General features: G+C 39.0%; 1 protein-coding gene across 1 annotated transcript in view; it reads left to right on the top strand.

The window, feature by feature from the left end:
- Positions 1-25,268, top strand: part of ALK (ALK receptor tyrosine kinase) — a 75,963-nt gene that overhangs the window by 7,057 nt on the left and 43,638 nt on the right. The window contains exons 2-4 of the mRNA XM_085307831.1: positions 10,602-10,771; positions 21,980-22,074; positions 23,455-23,598. Coding sequence (XP_085163957.1) covers positions 10,602-10,771; positions 21,980-22,074; positions 23,455-23,598 — 409 coding nt within the window. The remainder of the gene's footprint in view (positions 1-10,601; positions 10,772-21,979; positions 22,075-23,454; positions 23,599-25,268) is intronic.

Raw genomic sequence — 25,268 nt, 5'->3', positions numbered from 1 at the left:
CCACAGGTGCAGAAGCTGAAGCACAGAAGGATTCAGTGCTTAAACTGAGAAACAGTGCTGGGATGGATTGGCTAGAGACCTAGACTGTGATGGAGGAGAAGCAAGTTAGGAACTTATCACTATCCAAGATTTCCCTTCACAGGGCTACAGAATCAGGTAGGAAATACAGGTTAGGAAAGCCATCTCCAAATTGTAACTCTGAGTTTATATTTTTAGAGTTGCAGAGGTCAAGTATTTAGGAGTTCTTGTAGTGTACACTGAGATGTGTCATCTTATTCTGAGGGCAGTCATGTAGTCACGGTCTGGGTGTTGCTTCCCCACTACCACCATCTTCACAGTCAGGTATGTGCGYGACTCTACATGAAAGGGCTGTACAGGGTAGCTGTGGAAATGCTGGCATGTCCTGGGTAGCTCTGTCAGAATAACCGTTGCAGCTTCTCCGTGTGCCCAGGAGCCTCTTCTTCAGCTCATCTGTGTTGTTTTGTGTGTGTGTGACTCTCCCTSTTGCAGAAAAACTTCCTTCTGGCTTTTACTGTTCATTTGAAGAAGGGGACTGTGGCTGGATGCAAGTCTCCTCTGCGTCCCATGTTTCTCCCTGGCAGATTGGAAGCCCAGAGTACAACCATTTTCCTTCACTAGAAGGTATGTGAGAGTAACCAGTGGGTGTGGAGAATGAGCAGCAGAGAGCAAAAATAGCATTTCTCTCTGCTGCTGCTTTTTTACCCTCTCATTTACTTCCTAAACTTCCTTCACTTTTCTCATTGTCCCTTGAGTTCCACTTCTATATATAATTACTCTGTACTTTCTTCCCCTACCCAGATTCCAGGAGTTTATTTGTAATCCTTCTCTTACAAACCTTTGAAGGTTTGTACCTTGGGCATTGAACTGCTGGTTGAATTTTGGCAAAAGGGCTACTTGCCAGCATAAGCTTTTTCTTGATGCAATAATGTGAATCATAGGAAGCATTTATTGCTTAGGCACAGAGCAACTAAAGGGATACAATAATAACAGCAGAGTTGATGAATCCAGAGTTAAACATGAAGAGTAAGGTWGTCTACTTCTCCATGAATGAGTACAGACTTCAGTGTAGCTGTTCTGATTCATACCAGTTGGTGGCTCAGCCCGCAGTATCACGGAACACAAAGAAACTGAAGCGTAGGTAAGCAAGAAGGAAAGAAGTAGAAAGAGAGCACTATGGAGAGTTGGTACTAAATTGTGAATGATTTAGGATTTATCAATCTTGTAGATGCAATTTTAGCACAAGCCCAAATATCTAGGCTCCAAGCATTGRCGCCCACCTAAGCAGGAAGACAGAGATGAAATAGTGCAAATACATACATTTCCTCCCAGCACTATCAATGAAAAATACTAGTGTTACTAGTGCCCTTGTTCCTCTTGGTACAACAAATGATTAAAGGAGTAAAGGGGCCTCCAACTGCATTAATATTACTCTGACACTATTTTGGCATAGTTTTGTTTCGTTCTGAGGTTTTTTTGGACCAAGATAAAGATTCTCTTCCAAGTTACTTTTTGCTTATAGAAGATACATTTTGTTACGTACCCTACAAGGAAGATAAATCCCAAGTCATGGATGAACAAAAGATAGCTGTAGGAGGAATGTAGCCAGACTATTTAAATATATTGCCTTAGTGTGTCCCTCAGGTGTGTGAAGCTCTTTTCCTAATAAATTGAAAATGCCTTGTGCCATGCTCCTACAGTAAGGACCTCGCGCAGGTTCTGGGGATGTTTCCACAAACCCTGAACCCAGAGGTGCATACTACAGTTTGACTTTATCCTTGCTCTATCTTTTCGTCCAGGTTATGCACTCCTCCTGAACACCAGCAAAGCACCAACAGCAGAAAACAATGTAATGACCAGCCCAGCATTTCCAGCTCCCTTGAGAAACTCCCTCTGTGAGGCAAGTCCTAGTGTTTTCTTTTCTCCTCTATTTTACAAAGATTTTTTGTGAGTGTCTGACTGTTTTTCAAATAAAGACGCTAGATCAGCAGCAGAGAACCACATTCTCTGCTGCTTCATATATAAACTACATATATTTAATGCCCTTGGGTACAGGGGTAATATATAGATATCTGCTTGAAATGCCACAAAGTGAACTCTGAAAAGCATGGTGTGTCTTCTCCTTGCTGTACAGCCTCCCATGATGTATTAATGATCTTCATAATTATATAATTATAATATGCTAACGGTAGGGCAGCTGGCATTACATRAATGCAAAGAGAAAGAAGCTTACTGCAATGAACAGACATTATACTTGAAAGATCTAAGAAAGAATAGACTTAAGGACTTCATCTGAGCCACTCAGAAAATACAATATGAGCTTTCTTCTGCACAACCAGGATTCAGGCTAGGAGGTCTTCATCATGCCACACCTCAAATCAACCAATCCTCRTATACACCTTGCTTATAAGAGTGTGGATGTTAGCAGCAGCAAACATAAATTCATATAGAATGGAACMGGTTCCTCATTCAAGCAGAAGGGCTATTGAGATTAATGAGACATCAACTTAAGCAAGTATAGTAAGGCTTGCCAGGCAACCTTGCAGAAGTGTTTGTCGCCTTTGAGTAAGGTGTGTTTAAGGCTTAAATTGCAGCATACAAAAAGATACATTGTTTACATCATGTTTAGTCTGTATTGTCACAGATTATATTATCACTGTTTGAATTCATAGACTTATAATTTTGAATGATGGCTAGTGACTTAGAGCATTTCACATCTTGAACGATCACTGCGAAATGTCACACAAGCTCCTGGATCATGGAGCAATGTGGTTTGGGAAAACTGATCCTAACAAAACACGGGYTGTTTTTTGTTAGTTGAGCATTGACATTGCACTAAACAGACAAGAAAGTCAGGCCCTCTGCTCCGCTGATATCAAAATGCAGAAAGGGGAAGGGATACATCAGAAAGCCCTTAAGAATTAAAATACTTAGAAGAAGAGGGTGTTTCTTCAGCTTAAAGTTTGGTTTGTTTTACTTCTGGTGAGTATCTCACTTCGTACAGTGAAATACACCTTTTTAGTCTTGATATATTCATGTCCTCCTTCCTTAGGAAATACATTCTACCTTGCTTTTCCTACCTTCTGTGACAAAGGCATATGCAGAATCTGAATATTTTAAGACCTTTTTCTGCCATGGACCAGCAGAACAGATTTTTCTTAATCCACATGACACAGGAAGCAGGGTGAATGATTTCCCAGTATGTGTATATTTTTTTCTTTTGTGTACAACAGTGTACATAATTAAACTTGCTGTCGGGGAGAAGCTGCCATATATTTCATCTGCTCAYATGCCATCCCACCTCTGTCACTCCCCTTGGCACTTAAAAGGCATCCAGCCTCATCCAGCACTGCAGCTGTCTGTAATAAAGAGTGAAAGAGTTTGGCAAGGGTTTTGTCTCTTGCCTTATCGTATAGTGTAAAAGCTTCTCTTCTCAATGAGCCCCTGGTGGCTTCAGATTCTATTTTACTGGAACAATCTGTTTGTGAACAGAATAAATTAATTCCACTTTTCAGAACACCACAAGAGGAGAAAGGAGATTTCCCCTAAACACACTTTTTCTTCCAGTAGGTACCAAGACTTCCTCATAGTAGAATTATAGTCAGAAAAATGGTTGTGAAAATAACGTAGTGCTGTCCTGCATTTATTTACCCTCAATCACTTCCTGATCAAACTAGCTCAAGTTTAGGCACTGAAAGATGAATTTTCTTCTACCTGTTACTGCTGACAGCTCCACCTGGGGCATCATAATCCAAATGGATTCTTTGGCACCTGAAATCCCACTGACAAAACTTGCTCATGATTTGCGAAGCAAAAGGATCTCAGAAAGTGCATGAGGTTTAGATTCATTTATTCTTCCACAGTTTGAGCAAGCCATAAACCTACCCTCTTGTATTTGATCCAGGTCACACATTCCTTTAAATGTCTGCTTGATCTGTTTGCTCATCCACTTCTGTGGGGGTTAGTTCTGACAGCTCATTTCAGTACCCTAGGTACTTGCAGCAGTGTATTGATGATTAGGTTAACTTGGAGACTGTCCTGAGGCTTGTCATTTAATCTCCYTTCTGCCCCTTGTATCCCATGTCTACCCTGGTATTGGCAGGCCCAGAGAAGGCAAGCTTAGCAGARTGCCTAGGGATGAGACTGAGTATGTCGCCTCTGGCTACACAGCTCACTTGCCTCTTTTGGGTGAGTGGAACTTATGTGCATGGCACATCTGACTCTGTCAAAATCTGCCACATGCTATAAGGCCTGAGAGCAACAGGGAGGTGAGCAGCCATCCAGAGTTTGCTGATCTTGACTTCCTTTTCTTCTCTCTCTGCTACATAGAAGCTTTGGGAACCCTACTAAGCCCAGCTTTTGTTGAAGCTACTATTTTTTCCCTAATCCCTTAATTTGCCTCATTTTCATCTGGTCATATTAGACCATTACACCCATGATAGCTGATCCTGTCTACACTTCAAGAAGCAGGATGTCAGCAAGCAATTACTTCAATCTCGGCATGAGAAACATGCACTGCTGCAGTGCTGTTTCACAAAGGCATCCTTGTTTACTAGGTGGTGATTTCTTTTTTTCTGACCAAAATGCACATGGAACCAGGACACAGTGTTGCAAAGGAAACAAGCAGATTGCTGTGGGTGCCAGCCACAAGGAGTTTGCTAACACTCCAAGTTCGTTTTTCTCCTTCAACCCTCCTCTCCCACTGTAGTAGTCAGACAGATTACACTGGAAGACTGCCACTGAATAGTCAGAGAAAGTGGCYGCTAACACCATGGAGACTCTGAAGTGGTCCAGTCTGAACACCTTCCCTCTTGAGGTTCTGGATGGCAATTTGCAGCAGTGTGGATCCTGGATTATCTTTGGTGTATATATTGTTGTTAAGTGCAGGACAAGTAGGATCCTTCATCTTTGTGCTCCACTGTGATGTGCCCTCCCCAGCTTGCACTCCATCATCAGAGGGTGCTGGGCCACCTGCAGGCTGTGCTGCACTAGCATTTTCTGTATGCTCTGGGAAGATCCTTATTTGCTCATAAAGAGAGTAATTAGCCACATCTACTCTATATTGTACCATATACGTTAGAAGAACGGACAGGGTAAAAATACATGCAGGAGATACACTAATACACGTGGCCTGTACTTTCCCACACATGTTTGGGTTTGGCCTGAATGTGCCCTGCACTTTGTATATAGTTTTATATTGCACTTTGCTCCTGTTTGTTTTGAGCAGCTTTATATTCTAATTTTCTTTGTCCTGCAATATTTTGAAAGGCCAGAGCTGTTAGTTTGTGATGCTGCCCTTTGTTCTTGGTTCAGTTAGTTTTTCCTGTTTGTTGTTTTATTAAAACTTAGCTAGAGTATCCTGGCTTTAAAGACTATCTCGTTTATAGTTCAGACAGTCTTTGTTTCTGTTTCAGGCTGTACATTCAGGAGAGTCCTTTGCCTGTTGACCCATTAACTGTGTGCTTAATGCCCAATTTGTGAGGAAGAGGGAAACTGCAGCACTTCTATTAAATATTGCTGCAGTGCTGGAATGCTGGACGTTGTACACAAAGCCCRTGAAGAGACACTCTATTAGGCTGAAGCAGCCAGCAAAGGGATATGCAACAAAAACCCAGAAAGTGCTTCAGGAACTAAACTCGGTCACAGTAATCAAGCCTGAAAATCTTTTAAAGCACATATAAAAGTTCATCGGAGATGAAAGCATGTGGGATTGAACACAAGAAAGCACAGAAAGGAGCAAAGAGTTAATCCAGATAGTGGTCTGATTTAAAGGCAGAATTTATAAAGTTTGATCAATAAAGAACAGCATTTTTCTCCTCTTACCTKCATACTGTAATTATCCCCCTTCCATCTGAGTGAAGTCAGATGGCCTGCACAGATCTGGTGATGCAAAAAGAATCATGGGGTTAGACAATTCCTGATWTATAGAAGAAATCTATATGTATGCTATCAGTAACAGTATTGCAGTCTAGGAATCTGGGAAACCACACTACAGTTAAAGTCCAAGGGAAGTGTTGTCATCTCAGACACAACCTATGGCAAAACTTAATTGCTTTGCTACAGTTGATAGCCATCTGATATATGTAGTRTCCAGATTCTAATGGCCGCCTATTTCTTGGTACTACTGCTAAGATGACAGAGAGCTGGCACAAGAGTTATGCAGATGTCTAGGAAGAGCTTTTGCTTCATGTGGAAGTTCTGGACTCGATGATTCTTCCATGTCTGGATAGTGAGGCAATCCCATCTTCCTCAGTCCAGAATTGTTGCTGGACAAGTGCAGAGTCACATATGTTGACCTGCTTTTTGTTCCATCTTTCAGAAATGCTTGCTGCTGTATGAAGCTTCAGGTCTTGGAGAATGCCATGCTGCCTGTAAATGATAAAGAGTCAGGTTGAACGTCTTCCCAAAGTGGTTGGGCTTCTGTTGTAAAAAGATTCAAGACTAGGTCCAGGATTATGTCATTCTGTAAGGCCTTGATACAATACCTGACTGGGCATCAATGGTTATATCTGTGCTGTGAGATCTTRTTTTTTTGATGGATCATGACTGTTACTTCTGTTTTGAAAGTTGCTGCAGAAACATAAACAATCCAGAGACTGATTTTCAGAAAAGCTGTGCTTTACTCAGCACAAGAGAATCTGTGATGGATCTTAATTTCATATCTGAGAAATAAAAACCATGAGAACAATTCTGGTGCAGGCTATAATAAATAGCATAACAAGAGAGATGCTGTGGTCTGGGTAGTGATGACCTTAAAGTTAGCCCTAAATGTTATTGTATGCATCTTCACAGAGGCTGACTCTTTGCAAGTGGGACTACATTGTGGTTTGGAATCAGTTTATTTCAGTTTTTCATTGAATCCCTCGAGTGTATAATTGGACTGAAAAACAAGGAAAACAGATTCCTATAATACTACAAGAGCTTTGTGCTATTGGCCRTGTTTTAATGTAATGAAAATCTCCTTCTGATGCTATTTTGACATTTCAGCTAGCTATTTTTTGAAAGCAGCTGTTACRTAATGTAAGTGCGTGCCAAACTGAGCCAGATTGTTTTATGCCTGAAATTATTTTTTGAATGTAAACATAGTTTCTGTCAAAAATAAATGTAATATGTTGATACAAGACAGCATAGTTGAAGCTTGCCTTCTTACTCAGGTTTRTGGATGTATAAATGGTTTCATCCTCTGTGGTGATTAATCCAGTTCTCTTTTCCATTACTAAATTCTGAAGCATTGTTTTTTTAAAGCATGTAAATCAATAATATAAATCATTCCTTGAATTTATCAGTGTATTCTGAACTCCATGCTGACACCTGCAGAGCATTTCTCTTTTTTCTCCTCTGTTCCCTGAGCATTAAATAACTTAGAAGGGTACATGGTAATAACATTGACTCYGAACATTTATGAGTATGAAAAATGCAACATAGACATGCCTCTAGCACTATCTTTCATGTGCTTAATTTTGCAGAATGCTGTTAACATCCTTTTTTCTTCAAGTGTTGCTTTTTAATACCAGTACAGCTAATTGTTTCTGTTCTTATTGTTTTGTTGGTTGCTTTGGCACTTGGGATTCTATGTCACTGAATGATATATAATATTTGAAGTTTCTCAAAGGCCTAGTCACTCCATGATACTCTGGCAGCATACTCATTCTCTCTTTCTCTCTCTCTCTCTTGTTGTTGTGTTTGGTTTTATGTTTGTTTTGGGTTCCTGAAATGAGGATGCTTTTATTGGATTCTTTACTTTTTATGAAAGTAAACATGGATAAGAAATAATATGGGAATAAATAGCATGAGAATCTGTTCATATAAAATAAGAACTTCTCTTACTTGCCTAAATACTCTAAAGCTACATGGTCAAATCTGTTGAATTACCATTTTATTATTTATGTAAGAGTTTGCTTCTACATCTAAGCCTTAAAAAAAAGTAGAAGTGCCAGCAGACTACAAGAGRGGCTGATCTTGCACAGTTGTTGATCTGGCCAGAAAGCAAAAGCAGGTTTTTCTGATCATCTTTCCTATTTGTAAGAGCCCAAATCTAAATTGTTAGATGATCCAAAGAGATGTCTGTGCTGTAATGTTTATGCCTATCCTGTTGTGTACAACCATCTCTCATTTCTAGTAAGAAGAATGATGTTGCCAACGTGATAAACATTAGGCTTGAACGTACTTCTTTTCTATGTACAAAACTTACTGGGACTTGGCCAAGTTGTCTACAGCWGTTGCCTAATTCTGTATAAATGTATTGCAACTTGTAGCTTAAATTTCTATTTCATAAACCCTCAGCATGATGAGGTCTTTTCCAAGCTGTTTTAATGCCTGACTTCCAGTTACTCGATCAGTGTATTTGCATCTGAAGGCAACTTTTGTTGTTTCCTATCTGGAGAAGAAGAGGCATGACAAGAGTTATTATACAGAAAATAAATCTCTGCATTACAAGAATCCATTGTTCACAATAAGGAAAACTTGAGCAATTCCTTCACTAAGTATTGTAGATGAGGGGCATTAATGGGAGTGTGAGGACTAAATAGTGCTGCTGTCTTGCGAGATGTCAGTGTGTGGTGCAGAACTGGGGTGTAAGATGGCAAGGATAGCCATTACTGGGATCCAACTACTGCAATTCCAAAATGGGCRAGATGCCTGTGGACTCTTCTCTATGTTCCTAAAAATACTTTAAATACTTTACTGTGTTGGAAGCTTGTTCATCTCTTCCCCCATTCTATAGTTACTTGTGCTAAAGACAGACAACTTGCTTTTTCTGCCAGGCAGGACTATAATGCTGATAGTCAGGGGCATTGGCAGTCAGAAAGGAATGAAAAATCAGCTCTCCAGAGTGCCACTGAGGAATTTTTATTTAGAGAACTGCTGCTATGAGTGTRTGTCCTTGCTTTGTAGATCTCTGAGCATTAGTTCATACTGGAATGCTTCTAGCCATTACAGTAAACTCAACCCAAACTTCACCCAAGAAGTCCTTGATATTTTATTTATTTGGTGCATAAGTAATACACAAGTCTTACTCAGTTCTCAGGTGATCTTGAAATTATGCAGCTTGTGCTAGAAAATCTACCCTTAGTATTTTTCTGTACTTTTCCGTTAAATCTACCATGCGCTGTTCGTGTTGATAAGGATTAGTTTTAAGTTATTTCTTTGATGAATAGAATCTCCTGTTTGTCAGTTCAGGTATTTCATAAACTCCGAGGTTAAAGGGATTCTCAGAAGGCATCTTTCCAGATGGTGTGTGCAGTACAGTGCATGCAGCCATCTGACCCAAGTTTTGTCTTAATATGCCGTGTCTTAACAATGGGCTCTCTCACCCTATAATTTTCCCCGAATTTTTTTTAGAGCTTTTCATTTAATGTGTCAGTGGCTTTGCATACCAACAGCTAATCAAGTGCAATGATGGGTTCTAAAGCCACAAATCAAGCCAGTATTGAGCCAGTGTCTACCTGCAATGGTTAATTAATTTCTCAATGATGTTCCTAGTTTCTGAATATTTTGTTGCCAGTCTAACACAGAGGGAGATGTTTGATATGTAATGTTAGTGGTATGCCACCAACAGCCCAGATTCAGATCTTTCAAAATGTGCCACTACACTACTTGCAGGAGTCATCATGTATATAGTACCATCTGCCATCATTGATGCGCTATTCTGTAGAATGAATGCCAACCCCAATTTGGAAGTCTTTACTATGGCATCCAGCTCATCATCTGCTCTGGTTCACTTCAGCAGGTGTGAAAAGACCTGGACTGCCCTGCTGTGAAGCTTAGAAACCATGGAAATCATAGCCAAAAATGCCCATCTGGACACTGTGCCAGTCGATTCGCTCAGAGCCAGTTCATTAGAGTCTGCATATTGCACTTTGCCAGTGAGCTGATCTCCCACATCTAATGCCAACTACTTCTTTCCTTCAAACAGCTGACATGTGTGCAAAGGCATCCATTTAAATTTATCATTTGCTTCAGCTTTTGCTCTAGTGTTACTTTAATAGCTATCAAAGACTCACTCTTTTCTCACTTTTGACCATGTAGATGATGTCTCTTACTGTCTGGCAGGTAGCCAGAAGAGAGAGAAGCCTGAAAGCTCCTACATAGTATGTTGAAACCTTCAAAGTCTTACCTGTCAAAATTTCAAAAAGGATATCTAGGGGATGAGGATATGATTGCTAGTGATATCTGCTTATTGCAGCTATTCTCTCCTTGTTTCTTTTGCTGCCTAAGTAGAAAAGAGTTAATTACTGAAAACGTTAGTCTTAACTTGAATCTCTTGGACAGCATCTAAGGCAAGAGTGATCTTTGTACTGTGGATCGTAGAAGCATTAGGTTATTCTTCTAAAATTATGGACACAAAAGCTAAAACTGAGTCATTTTGAACTCAGCTTTCACAAAAAAAATGCCACAGTTCCATTATTAAATAGTATATGCTAAGTATTACAGGGTTCCACATCTGAAATGATGACATGGGCACAAGAAAGAGAGAACTGAGTTTTTGGTGCATGGATACAAGGAAATGAAAGAAGAGTTGGGAATTTTGTTAATTTTTGAATAATGTATGTGGTGGTTAATGTCTTATGTTCTCTTCTTTCTAGCTCCGATTGTCATGGCTCATCCGTGGTGTATTGCTGGGAAATGTATCTTTGGCACTCATCGAGAACAAGACGGGGAAGGAACAAAGCAGAACATTCTGGCATTCGGCTAGCAGGGAAGGTTTGGGAATATGGCAGTGGATGGTCTTATCTCTCCCAGATGTATTGGATAGGTATGAATCTCTCCTCATTATTCTCTTTGTCCTTTGCTTCTTTCCTAGTGATCAGTCACTTCATCACTAGCCAATTGGCAGTGGGAATGGCTGACATTTCCTCCTGGAAAAGGTTCTCATAGAGAAAGAATGTATTTTGTCTCCAGGAGGTGTCTTCTGTTAAAAGTAGGGAATATAAATAACTGAGTATCAGAGAAAAGCACCAAGATTTAGGACTCCCAACTGTTGTCCTTGGTTCATAAACTGGGTCGCTGAGCAGTTCACAACAAGGTGTTTAAAATTCTGTGTTTCCATTTACTTCACTGGAAATAATTCTTCTCGCATACTGTTTCATGTAGGGTATTTAGATGTGTGATTTGCTAGAGTTGAGTGTGAGCTCAGTAATCATTTTGTTGTAGTTGTTCTGGATATCAAAGTCCCCAGTGTTCAATGTGGCCAGATCTAACAATGAAGGAAGTGGAAGATGACCCTGCTGCAGAATCAAGCRTGGACACACCTAACACCTTTGTATTAGCAGTAGCAGGGAGCTCTGCTTGATAAAGAGCTGTTACACGTACGGCTGTAGTGTGACTATAAGCACAAAAGTTTTGGTAGCACATGCTTAATTTGATAGCAGATGCTCATTTATGAAGTGATGTTTTAGCTGTCTCATAAGTCAGCTTTAAAGGAATGCTCTGTTGTTGACTCTTTACTTTATGTGTGTATACTCTGGCTTGTACTGTTTGTAGAGAAGACATACTTCACCTTCTGTACCTGGCCTTTAGGATGTAAGATTCATCTACTGTCTGTGTCAAGAGTACAAGTGTCCTTCATCTTTTTGGAACTCTGTGCTCTAGAAATAATGGATTTCATTAAGGGATAGTTTGCCTCATGAGAAGTTTGAGCAAACATTGTATAAATGTGGTTTTTTTTATCTTTCTTGCTCCTGGGGATGCATGTAGGCTGCAAATACAAGGGCACTGCCAACACTTCGGTCCTGAATGTATAATTAATATGTGCACATCGAAGATTTAAAAAATACCAGCATTAGCCTTATTATGCAGTCACTGCTGAAATGCCATTTGTAAAAATACCTGGTTGTTTCATTGCCTTCAGCTGTGTTTTCCTGCAAAGAATGCTTTATTTTTCCGTTCTTATTTATGTGATTTATTTTCTAATGTTGCCATGGGAATGTTTTGTACCTGAATTATTCTTATGCTCTTATATTATTCCTTTCCTTTAAATTCTCTCTGATTGCAAAGATGGACAAAGGATACTTTGATCTTAGAAACCAGAATCATAGATCCAATTGGCATAGGGTGCTGAGCTTTACCTATAGGGGACTGACAACTTCCCCCTTGCTTAAACAGAAAGACAGTTGTCTTCACTGAGAAAAGGGGATTTGCTGTTTGGAGATTAAGACTTAAGCAAAGAAAATGAAAAGTTTTCGAGCAACTTCAAAGTTTTGGTAACTCTTGAAAAGTTTTTTTTCCTTATTTATTCACTGATATTGCAGTGCTTTAATGAAAATTTGTTTAAAACTGATTTAGTTGAAGCCACTCCTTCCTAGGAAGGAAAAAGTTGCTATGAGACTTGGAAATACTGCAGTCATCTTTCTCAGCATCTGAAACCTACTTCTTAGGAAATCTGGACTGATGTAGAACCCTACAGAACTGATGTACCGAGATGGTGCTGGGCAGACTGTAGAATATAAACTTTGGAGATAAATGACAAGAGAGTTTTATTGAACTATAGGAAATATTTAGTCCGTTTGAATGCAGTGCTGGTGCTGCTAAAACCTTGCTATGTCTGTCTTTTTCTAATTGATTCCTGTCTCAGTAGCTGAGAAGGTCTGTATTAGATACCAGAAACACGATACTGCAGAAATTCCTGCAAGAGGAGCTGAAACTTTAAATCACCCCACACAAGTACAGCTGAATAAAGCACACTAATGTACCAGTTCCACAAAAAAAAGTAAAGTCCATTTCATTGTGATCAGCAAGTTGATGGAAAGTGTCATTAATAACTAGATAATACGCTCTAAAACTGCTTAAAGCATGCTTGTTCAAAAGCTGCTTAGCCACAATATCCTTGTTTGGCTTATAACACTACAAAGAATCTTTAGGAAGATTTCCAAGAAAATTAGATCACCTCTATCTTTAGAAACAGATATTTCTTAAATGCTTGATAACCCTCAAGCTGTTGGAGGGGTTAGGGATGAGAATTATATTTTGGCAGAAAATCACAGCTAGAATATTTTAGGTGATTTGGCAGGAATAGWAAGAGGGAAGGAGTATGACAAAGAAACTAAATTGAAACTCAAGAATGTTAGATTTCTAGCACATTAATAGTCTTTGCACCCSTGGAGACATGCTTAATTTCTGTGAATAAAACAGGGAAAGGGATTTTCTTCTTTCCTCTTATTTTTTCCTTAGGAAAACATCCTGATGAAATTTCAGCTCTGGTGAGGTCTTACCTTTTCTATGTGAACTTTACGATGCTGAAGTCCTTACTTTTTACATCTTCCCAAAGTTAGGTGTCCTTCCTTGTTCTGGAAGGAGTTGGCAAAGCAATCTAAGAATTGTCTCACGTGGTGTGTGGATTAACAGAGCTGTAATGCAATTCCAAATGCTCAGTATCTTCTCTTCATAAGGAAAGAGGGGCAAAGGGCCCAGTACAGGACATATCATCAAAGCATCTATAAATAAAAGAAGTTGATCGTGAGCAAGAGCTCCTTGAGCTGTTGGTTAAACAGATTTTTGCCTACCTGAGGCAAAAGACAAAGTCTCCAGAGGTTCTGTATGTAAACCTGCTGGTTAAATACACTCAACATGAACTAAGAATTCTTGCTGTACTGCATTTGCCCCCTGCAGAGCCAACCCCCCCCCACACACACAGAAGGATAGTTTACCTGCAAATTGGATAATCTGCATACAGATATTAGAGAACTGGTCACATTTACTTACTGGAATTTACAAATTCATGCAATGCTGAAATATTGGTCTTGCAATAGTGCAGAGAACTATTGTAAATTTGTTTTATTTAACAGAAAATACTACTTGTTTTCCAATGGTAGTTGATGAGTTGATAATAGTTCTTTTTTAACTTTACAGAAATTCAAGGAGGGAAGTTTTATATCTGAGACACCTGTTTGACATAAGTGTATTGAGTTGTTGGTATGCCAAGCAAGGTAATACACTATGACCTTTTCTGTCAGTTAGAAAATAAAGTCTTGATAGCTTTGCAGCAGTTGGAAGTTTCGACTTGCCTTTCTTCCAATTGTTTTTAATTAGTAAGTAAATGTGACTTTAATTTTTAAAAATGATATAGTCATGGGAACGTGACAGTAAAGCAAACAGAAGGCTGGTGTAATTGAAGATGAGTGATTTGCGTAGCTGATAATTAGACATTCTATTATCTTAACAGTATGGTAAGATATACTTCAAAAAAGGTATATCATGTAGATAGAATAAAATGTAGACAAAATAAAAGCATACKTAAAGAGGTGATTATCTGGAGCTTACTCTGGGTTGATGATGATTATTACCAACCCACCTAGTTTTGCTAGGAAGAATTAAAGGTGTATAGTAATTAGTACCTCTAATAGACTAAAGCCTGGCTTGAATACTAGTACTTTGGTTACAGTAACAAACAAATTATAACTCTCTTGATTTCTGCCCCTTTGGGGAAGTTGAGGCCGATAGTGTAGCTTAACATGTTGACTAAATATTCTGTGGGTCTATCTACCACTTTGTTGCCTGCACTTCTGTGGAACTGCATCCAGTGTCCCAGCTCTGGTCTCTTCAGACCGATGTTACCAACTAAACCCATCCTTTTCTTCAAAGATTTCAGTGCAACTTCTGTGAGAGGAATCTGGTAAAAATAGCAAATATTAATAGCAGCCTATCCAAACTCAGTCTAATCTTGTGTTCAACAGGATAGACATATAAAGGGAATGTATCTATATCTGCCGGTTAGAAAGGTTTGCTTCTTTCCTTTCTTCCTTGGGTTCATTTTATTTTGAGTTACAAGGTCCAAATTCGTAGCCAGGGTTAAGTGGTAGTCGCCTGGTAGGGGAAGAAATAATGGGGAAGGAGTTCATTTGAGGTCCTCAGAAGCAAAATATTTAGTCTTAAGCAACAATACCATTTGCCTTGTCTCTGATAGAAGGGCTGGGCTCTGCTGTCTTTGTAACTGGACAGCATGTTCAGAAAGTAAAAAATAGGTTTGTTTCAGTCCCATAGTGCCCAGAGAGTTTCAAGATTCTTTCATATTGATGACCTTTCTCTGGACACAGACCAAGGAATTTTATTATGCTGGAAGAGAAAATTTTGACTTACCTGGAAAGCTGCTGAGGGTTATGACCTTCCTTGAGCGAGAAAGCAAAAAAAAAAAAGGCAACAAACTTAGGTTACCCTAGAAGGAGGTACTCTACTGCAGCAAATCAAAAGTAATGTCCAAATGATTGTACTTCCTATCTTTAAATTGCATTCTTTACCAGTTCCAGTGTTGCTGGCTCACTAGATTTATGTAGCTGGTGCTCATCATTGTTTCATCTGTATATTAAAGATTCCCTTTCAGTTCTCAGGAACCAGACTCTGTTTCATCTATCTCATTCAGATTCCCTTATTGTAATGGCAGCTAGAACACAGATGGGGAATTTCTGAATCATAGAATTGGTTCGATTTGGTAAGGTTGGAAGGGACCTCTGGAGATCATCTAGTCCAATCCTCAAATGAGTGGCCCATACAGGGATCGAACTCACAACCATGGCACTATTAGCACCACACTCTAACCAACTGAGCTAATGTTGCTGCACTCTAAGCATGGAATGAAGAGTAAAAAAAAGTTGTCACAGTTATACTACCCTACTTTGTTTCTAGCAGGTATAGCTAAACACTCTTCCTATCTGATAATTTCTTCTTGCATAGCATGCGTTGTTCTATCTCTCCCTTTCACTGCTTTCAGATTGTATTTCTGAAAAGTTTCTGGGCCTTGATTTTCCCACGAAGAAGGGCAACATTTTTGGCATAGATATATTTTTGACCAGAGATACATTTGTCTCATGTTGTTCCCGAACTTTCTTTCCATTCTGCTGAATCAAGGATTCTCCAAACTGGAAATATTTCTCCCAACATATTGCCATGTAGATATTCGTTGGTAAAATCTGTCCTACAGTCAGCTCTCTTCATGCTTTCTTCTGATACCAATACAACAAGTTTAGTTTCTCTTACTGAGAAGTGGTTCCACATTACTCTTGTTAAAAACAGAGTCTTTAATGTCTGTATCGCTGCTGTTCTATTTTGTACCATTTRATATTTCTGCTACTTTCCTCCTTATGAAATACAATTGTTCTCATGATGGCTGTTCTGTTCACCTGAAAAAGTGTTTGGTGACTGTGTTCAGAGTGTCTGTGACAGATTTTATGGGTGAACCCATTTTGCTTGTTTTATTTTAATAATGCATTTGAATCTCAACTTTTATTACTGGCTAATAAGTAACTTCCTGCATGGCAAATTCGTCACAGCAAATGAGTTTGGTTAACGTGCTTGTGTTTCTCCAAATCTTCTCACTCCAGCTAGGTAYGTCTTTCATCCCAAAGAGCAAGTATTCCTCTGTGAAGTGAGCTAACAATGCATCATTTGTACCAGAGGAGTTAATGGGAACCTGAATGTGATAATGTAATAAGGGTTAGTGACCTGAAACTTTTCTGTTCCATAAGTACCTCAGCCTCAAGCAGATTCAGCAATAATTATTTTAGCTAGGTGGAGAGAGAAATCAGTTCCATTAGAGGCAAAATATCACGAGTTATGAAAAGGTACCTAGAGACACACTGTGCTCATGTCATTGCATGGGGGGTTGAGTATAGAGGAGTAACGTTCTATCTTGGCTAATCATCCTTATCTTTGTGATAAAAAAGAAAAAATAATAATGCTTATGAACCTTTCTAGAATAATAGCATAAAGACCTGAATCTCGCTGATGGATACCTGAACTGTCTGTATGTGCCAATGACAATATTTAGTGTAGCTCAGAGATGTTACTGAAGGAAGGGAGCTGCAGAGAATTCATACAAAATAAGCTTTTGAGGTCTTCAACTCAAGGAAAGTTTTTTTGTTTCTCTCCAAGTAGGAGAGGATATAGTACATCTAAAACCTAACATTCATATACAATTAAGAACTAGCAATAGGTGACCTAAGCAAAGCAGTTTGCCCTCATGGAACAAATAGCTACAGATGTATTTTCATATTTCTGACACTGTATTTTGATTTCTAGATAAGCCCTAGATGTTTTTGAGACAACTGGTCTTCTGTTAGGATCAAAAAAACAAAAAGCAGGGTGGGAGGCGCACAAACAACAGAAAACCCAAGGTGATGAGATTAAGCTCAAATACTGATCAACCTGAAATAAAACCCAGGATTCAAAGATCCTGAGAAATGGAGAAGACTATAGTCCAGAAGCCTTGATATTGTCTGGTTTCTATCACAGATTTAAYTGGATTGGAATATGTTTGGTCCTGCCTTTCAAGGAACTGCCCATGGATTCATGGGTTGGGTCAAAGAAACAAACCAAGGAAGGCTTATTTGTTATGGCCTTTGGTGGCATTTCTTATCTGTGATTCAGAAGTATTTGAACTGTTACCAGTACTGTTACCAGCATTTACCTTTCAGTAACTACTGTAGTAGTTTTTTTTTTTTTTTTTTTTTTTTTTTTGTAAAAATTTTTTTTTTTTTTTTTTTTTTTTTTTTTTTTTTTTGTACACCTCATACAATGTTTCCCATCTGACTCAAACAGATTAAAAGAGAGCTTTGTATCCGATACATTTGCAGCTCAACCAATACACAATTCTGCTGGATGTGGATGGTATTCCCTTTAATTGTCAAACATTTAAGAAACTTTTTTCTAGCTGTGTTCCTGGAATCAAATAGAACAAAAGGAGAGAGAGTCAGGGAGTAATTTCCACTAATCTTCAAATAACTATTTTTCTAGTATCCAAGCCATTCAAACTTTTCATAGCAACCATATTTTCATTYCTATAGAGAGACCTGTCTTACAAACACAAAGTTATCTGACCAGGATTTGGATTCCATGTGAGGATGTTGCTAGGATTTAATATGCAACAAAGTTATGACAAAATTGCCAGMACTAAATAATTGCTGATATGGCCATCCACCAAAGCATCACTGTTTGCAGTAGATATATACAGCACTCTGGACCAGTATCTGTGCTCCATAGGTGCTGGATACTCAGTGGGCATACACACTTTAAGCTGTGTATAAATATCAGTGAGAACATTATCACTTGCAGCATTAGGCTAAACAACCACAGTAGTAGGTGCTTGTGGCGTTTCAGTATTAGCTTTCACCACATCAAATGAAGTAATTTAATTGATTTTGGTAAGCATAGGATTGGACAAAAGAAGGAAAAARGGGGCAAGGGAACAAGATCATCTCTGGATTTTTTCTTCCTCACTTGTGTGTGACATTTTCATCTTTAGTTTTGATTAAAAATCCCTTAATTAGCCCATTAAGCTAAAACTACCAAAGCTAATGATTGAAGTGTTGTTAATTGATGATCTTTTTTCAATGGAATTTAAAAGACAGCATATTTCTAAATTAATAGTGACAATAAATTGGAGAAGAGAAAAAGATGAACTGTTTCTTGCAGAAATGCTTRTCTCAAGAAAAGCTTTGTACTAAATCTACATTTGTGTTAGAAAAGAAATTTGTGTAACGGGCAACATGAAGCACTGGTAGACCTGGCAGTGTGTACATTCACATGAGTTTTCTAGTTGATGGCTTTTCTATCATTTTTGTTCTTCCCTGSTGCACTTAAGGAAGTTTCTCAAGTGTTCTGGTCCCAGTGCTCCTGTCCCTGGCATGTGGGGTAGGACTATCAAGCAWCTAGTCGCTGAGAAAACCAGGTGAACATGACAGGGCACATTCTGCTGCTTGTTACAGTCGGTGCAGTTGAAATCAGTAAGGCTGTCTCTTAACTTGAATGAACTGTAAACAAGATTGCATTCTTATATGGGTGTGTTAGGTGACATTCCCTGACAGAAATATTGTTTCATATCATACCTTTCTGTTCTTTGGGGCTGAACATTTGATAATTCATGTATGTATAACTCTTTGTTGTGTAGAGAGACAAGATATTAACAGTGCACAAAGGGTCAACATCCAGAGGCATGAAGCTTAGGTTCTGCCCAGGAGATTTCCCAAAGCTATTTTCAGAGATGTTTAGTTGTCTGTACATGGAAAGAAGGTCCTTGGAAGTCCTTGCAAAAGTACCCATCTTTTCTTTTATGCAGCCTGAGCATTTCTAAGAGCTGCTTATTTGTTTTTGTGCCTAATTGCCCAGACTCAGTTTAGCACCACATGGATATAAGTAAACATCAAAATATCTACCTCTCTAAATAGCATTTAGTGTGCACCCTCAGCAGACATAACAAAGATCAGATGTATCGCATAGTCTCAACTCCAGTGGTCCCTTCAGCTTGATATCAAAGCTTGCTGTTTAYCAGGCATGGATTCTCAGACATAAGCCAATTGAAAGCTGAGTCATTGAATCAGYTTCCACCCTACCTCTTCTTGGAGGTTTCAGCATCATACAACAGGGAAAGAAAAAGCCTCTGCTGAGCTATGACAGCCTACCATGTAGTTACAGACAGTTGTTGCTGATGGTTTCCCTTAACATACCTTCCTCGGACCCCTGGTGGTTTAGAACCTGTTTCAGTTACGATTCAGTCATCTCTGCTACTGTCACAGTAACTTAAAGGAAAAAGTGGGACAGAGCACACTTTGTTGGTCCAATAGCCTGTGTGTGAGACTTGAATGACTTATGTTTATGCTATGGCCTATAATGTCATTTGAAATGTTGTGGAACATCAGWTATGGAGCAAATGGCAATGGGCTAGGAGGACAGCAGATGTACTTGGAAGCAAGTTTTATCATATTCTTTCTAGTTCTCCCAACCAAACCTATAATGGGTTTCAGGTACACGGACTAAGATTTTTGAGGCTTCCAGCAATGTCAAGCTGCAGCTGCACTTCCTGTGGACTGGAAAGGAAAAATAAGTACCCTTTAGTGGTCTTCAGAAATGTTTGGGTTGAGCTGTTACCTTTTGGACTGATAAAAGCAGATCACTCAACAAAATTATATTTTGGTGTTTAGACTTTCTTTTGATGCTAGCGGTAGTCTCCAACGTATTTGCTGCTCCTTGTGTCAATCAGCTGCTCATTCATCATCATTCATCAGCTGCTCCTGTCTTTAGAACGTAAAAAGTCCATTTTAAATTATGATCTCACACATTCTTTCCATAATAAGGAGGGAGATRTTTCAATATTGAGGTGCTATTGTTTTGCTTTACAGGAAGTAAAGAATGAGAAAGGAGGGACATAGTAAATATGTGAACTCTTTTCTGCTGTGAACARACTTTGTTCTATTCAAAAACCTTTGCATTTTTTGGAGGCTGCTGAAAATTTCTTCTATTTGAAGTTTTCTCTTTGGTTGAATCAGCTTTTATGACTGTACCTCCTTAAGCTCTAGATCAGTGAGAATACCATTTGCRGAACAAAAAGAAACTTCTTCCTAGACATCTTCCAAATGCATGTGTATTCTTGGAGTCTACTGTAGTAAGTCAAACCTCAYTGTCGTCATTGCTGGAGAAAGCTGCTCTGTATTTGAGATCAACATGGAATTTGGTTAAGCTTAAGACAGTTGACTGAAACAGTGGCAAACTTCATCCAAAACACAGGAATATGTTGTCCCCAAAGTAAAAGTACATGTGAGCATAGATACTTCACTTGAATATTGTTTTGTGGGGTTGGTTTGTTGATGATGAATAGGTGCGTTTTAAAAACAGCAGGAGACATCAAGACTAACGTAAGAGCACTGATAGCAGGTGAAAAATTGATGAGAAGCATTTTAGATGAAGTCCTGGGCTCAAAGGACTAGAGTTTGTAAGAAAAAATTGTTTCTGTTGATAATCAGACTCTTGCTGCAGCAAAGAAGACAGGACTTTGTACGTTCTTTTTAAGTAAATAGGACTGCTGCTCAAAATACCTTGTTCTGTGATCARTTTTGCCTCTGGACTGAAACACCTGCCAAATTTCATATTCTAGCTAACTGCTTATATTAAAAGATGTAGAAAGAACCATCACCTAGTGATCCAAATTAAAGCAGCCCATGAATGGATTTAATTTGTGCTGATGTAAAACATCAAGGTACAGTAGAGAGTGAGGTTTAAGCAATATTTCATATTCTCCTGCAGCTTGTTCTACATCATATGGTAGTTTTATGTTTTTATAGTTTTGATCAAATCTCTCAGAGTTGTACTTAACCTCAGAGACATAGTCAGTTGCTTTTAGAAATTGTTCTCCTGTACAAAGCACAGGATTATGGCTTTATGTGGCMGATGCACATCAGGAGCTCATGAACTTTCCAACCTAGGAGCCTTTCTAAATGCATGATTTCCCTGAATTATTACATGATGTATATACTTACAAGATTTGAAGTATTTCATTGTGAATTATTTTTGCTGTACTTTCTGACGTCTAATACTGAGGGTGAATTTACAGTGATCTTTCTTTTGGTAATCTGGGAGTGGCAGAATTCTGCTGCAAAAGCCGGCAGAGAATATGGAAATGATTTAAAGCAAACCTGCCCAGCTTCTRCAAGAAGCCAATGCGTTCTGCCATTCCTGTAGACTACCCAGTGTCAGTTCTTCTCTTACTTGACTGTCAAGACTACTAGCTATTCCTCGAAGATGGATCAGTGCCAAAATACTTACTGAATTGGTTTCAGCCTTTCATTGCCACTTTCTTTTAAAAATTTAGGAGTCCCAGTCTACTTACTTATCTTAAAACTTCAGGGCATAAGTCACTTGTGAGAATAAAATCACTTAAGTGTCTACCTTTTTTGTACCAGAAGCCAGAGGACTTTGACTTTTGTCCTGACACCCACACACATATACTCTCACCTAGTTTAGTTACTATACCTCTGGAGGATGAGGTGCTGCACTCATTTTTCTTTCTACCTGTATACATGTACAGCTSCCCACATCAGATCACCCTTGCCCATCTGGGATTAGGATACTTTTTCTGTCAATTTAATATTGTTATCTGTCAAAGGAAAAGTTCCCTCTCCCTTCTAAAACATATTTAATTATGAATCACTCTGAATTTTATCTCTTTAACAGAATTTAATCTCTGTTCTTCCAATGTGTGCAGGTTTTGGTTTCAGATCATCACTTCATGGGAAGAAGGATCTGATGCCATTATTGCTTTTGACAACATTTCTCTTAGTCTGGACTGTTATTTAACAAGTAAGTTTGCCTTTAATTTGCAAGTGCTTTGTCTTTAATTTACTGTACAATTGAAATTTGGACAAGGGCTGAGACTGTGGGGAAGCGATTGAGTGTTTTCTTAAGAAGATTCTTGAAATTTAAAGGTGTGTTTCTGAAATAACTGTGCTTAGATGAAGGAGACCTRTTGAGATGTATATCTTATTAGTGGAACTGACAAGTGAATGGGTTCTGAGTTTGGCAATAAATGGATAGTAAGACATATGGTGTGGGAGATTAAACTACCAGCTGAGATRCTAGTATCACCTATCCCTGCAACCTGATCCAGGAGCCAGTCTTTGATTATAGGGAGTTCCATATGACCTGGTTTTCTGTGTGTGACAATTTTCAAAATGAATGACAGCTGGACTCTGGCATGGAAAAGATTGGCATTCTGTGATTGACACTAACTTTGCTATAAYGATGGGCACAATACTCCAGTTAAATYAGAACAAGTTGTTTTTTTTTTTTTTTTYCTTGGATTAATGCATATTTAAGTCTGAATCAGAAACTAGGTCTCCACTTTCTTCCAGCCTTGGGAAAATTTTGAGTTCAGATCCAGACTTTTTGGTTGACCAGGCTCTAGAATGTGCTTAGTCCATACCTCAGCTGCCAGTTTCACCCCATTTAGATTTTTGTTGAGCATTTGTGTCTGGTTCATCTTTCATCATCTCATGCATAGTGAATTGTTTAATTCATAAATGCATTCAATGATCTGTCATTCTATACCTCAGATCAACAGCTTGCTTGAGAATTGCTACTTAGGATGCATGAAACTTTCACTTTGTGATGAACAGAAAAACTACCATTTCATAAGCTTGAAGCTACAACCACTGTCATCTCTAGTAACTCTGTTCAGATTGAACCAATTCCTCTTCCAGCAGTAGTCAAAAAGTTTCATTTGCTTTGTGGAGTTACATTAATCTGCATTGGCTGGGGCTATGAGTCTGTTATGCAGTGATACCTCTTGGTTTCTGTGCATAAGTATGTTGTATCTCATGTYCCAGTATTTTATGGAGATCATATAATTAGGCTGTAATTTAAAAAGATTGCATGTATTTTTACTGACTAAAAGAGAAACTTCCTAACAGTTACTAAAGATTATGTTCTGTTTTTCTGCTTTGTGTGTTCATTCATATGCTGTTCAATCCATCACTCMTTTCTTTCTTTATTTTTCATTTGTAACAGTTCCCATAACAGCAATAAAAACTCAGTCTACCCTTTTCTTTCAATATTGTCCTATCCTGTGGCTGCAAGTTCATGTTCTAGCAGAGAAGCCTTCAGGTGTTACTGACCTTGAGTTTTGGATTGCATGCTGACTCAGCAYAGTGATAAACCAAATTGTGACCTTTTGTTTTCTAGTCAGTGGAGAGAAGTCGTCTGGAGGTGTCACTGCAGACTCAAGCAATTTGCTTACCAATAGAGGTGGCCAGAAGAAGTTTGGATGGGAACAAAAGCTTCTGGAAAATCTCCAGCTCAGCACCGCCCCCATTTCTGGTCCAGCAGGTAGGAAATTGTCTGCACTGCAAAGCCTTTTCAGACTACTGGGATTGCTAGCAAGTAGGTATTTCAGTTAAATGTGCTGAATGCAATATGATGCTTTTTTTTTGTTTTTAACCAAAGCCTTTGTTCAGACTTGTTCCCAAGTCTCTTACAAACAAAACAAAGCTGTAAAAAAAGCAAATGCTTTTAGCTGTTACCTATGACTTGGATTTTGATTGCAAACCTGTGAAAGAAAAGAACCAGGAGGCTCCTCTCAAAGTAAAGATATCCAGATTGAGTACAGCATGTGGTAATCTGAACACCMATCACTAGCTAATATAGGCTTSGTTTGAAATAATACAACTTCCCCTCCTTTTCAGTAGTATTTTTATTCACTATTTTAAAACATACAGCATTACACTTTGTTTCAAAAAACATAATTTCCAGTTACTTAGAAGAGTAAGCCTTACCTGGTCAATCTTATTCCTCTTCCCAAACCCCAGCTTCTTTTGAGGTTTGTTCTCACAGTTGCTTGGCCCAAATAGAAGCAAAATCTCCCTTCCCTCCCTCTTACAGCACTGTATTCCAGCCACTTGTCTCTTCTCTCTCTCAAGACTAATATTGATACCCATACATTCCCAATATCTGTTTCAGGTTTTACACATGCATTTCTGCTTCAGTCTACCCCTTTCCCTCCTTTTTGAAGTTTTTCTCCTTGATTTGATTYAGTAAGTCACTGCCTTGAGCCTGCCTGGGGGATTGTGAGGAGCAGGGGGGACCACTGAAATGCAGAGTGGCTACCAGAGAGACATGCATTTGCTACAGCTGCCACCTTCARCATTGTATGCAGCTATTTCTCCTGRCTGAGGGCTAAAGTTRTTTACCTGCCAGTTTGAATATCACTCCTCTTAAGGTAGAGCACAGGSACATAGTTGATGTATGCCTCCTTTACCTTGTCAGTACACCCAGGAATTTGTTCATGCTGCTTCCACCTCTCCCCTATCGCTGTCTTAGAAAGCTTCTTTAAATCTATTCTAAATTATGTTTTACTCTACTACCTGCCATACACTGTTGAAATACGTAAACTAGTGTTAAGTTAGCTCTGATACCAACAGCATGGTCAGTGTGGTCAAAAGCTCCACACAGTCTTTAAAGTCTACCTGAAAAGCTGGGTATATTAGCCTACTCGGTGCTGCCACAGTGAGGCAGCTGCTGGTACCTGAACTCTCTTGTAAAGCTAGCTCTGATTGTGGAGGCCCATGATACAGTCTGAAGGTTAGACTAAGAGCTGCCCTAAGGTGGAGTTTATTGATATTTTCTGTACTGAGCATTGTAAAGCAACAAGAAGAAGTGCAGGTGCAAAGAATGAGACAGAGGGAATGAGCCATTTTGCAAAGGATCTGGGGCTGARTAGACCTTTACCCTGGCTGTCAAGCTTCTGTCTAGCTCTGTTACAGGTGGTCATGTGTGAGCTTGGGCAGGTCACAAAGGTACAATTGCCAAAAAGTCCCTTAAGTTCTCTTTGCAGAACTTTTGAAATGGTGCCCTTGATTTCTGCACATCAGTTCCCTGTCTGTAAGTGGAGCCACCTTTTACTTCCCTGGTACTTTCAATATTACTTTTAAGTCAGTGATCTTGTGATAGTGTCCATACACAGGCACAGACTGTGGACTTCTGGCTGACTTTCCAAAACC

Source organism: Rhea americana, unplaced genomic scaffold, assembly GCF_003343005.1.
Source record: "Rhea americana isolate MKP2758 unplaced genomic scaffold, rheAme1 scaffold_265, whole genome shotgun sequence".
NCBI classification, from domain to species: Eukaryota; Metazoa; Chordata; class Aves; order Rheiformes; family Rheidae; genus Rhea; species Rhea americana.
This window is presented reverse-complemented; position numbering and strand designations above follow the sequence as displayed.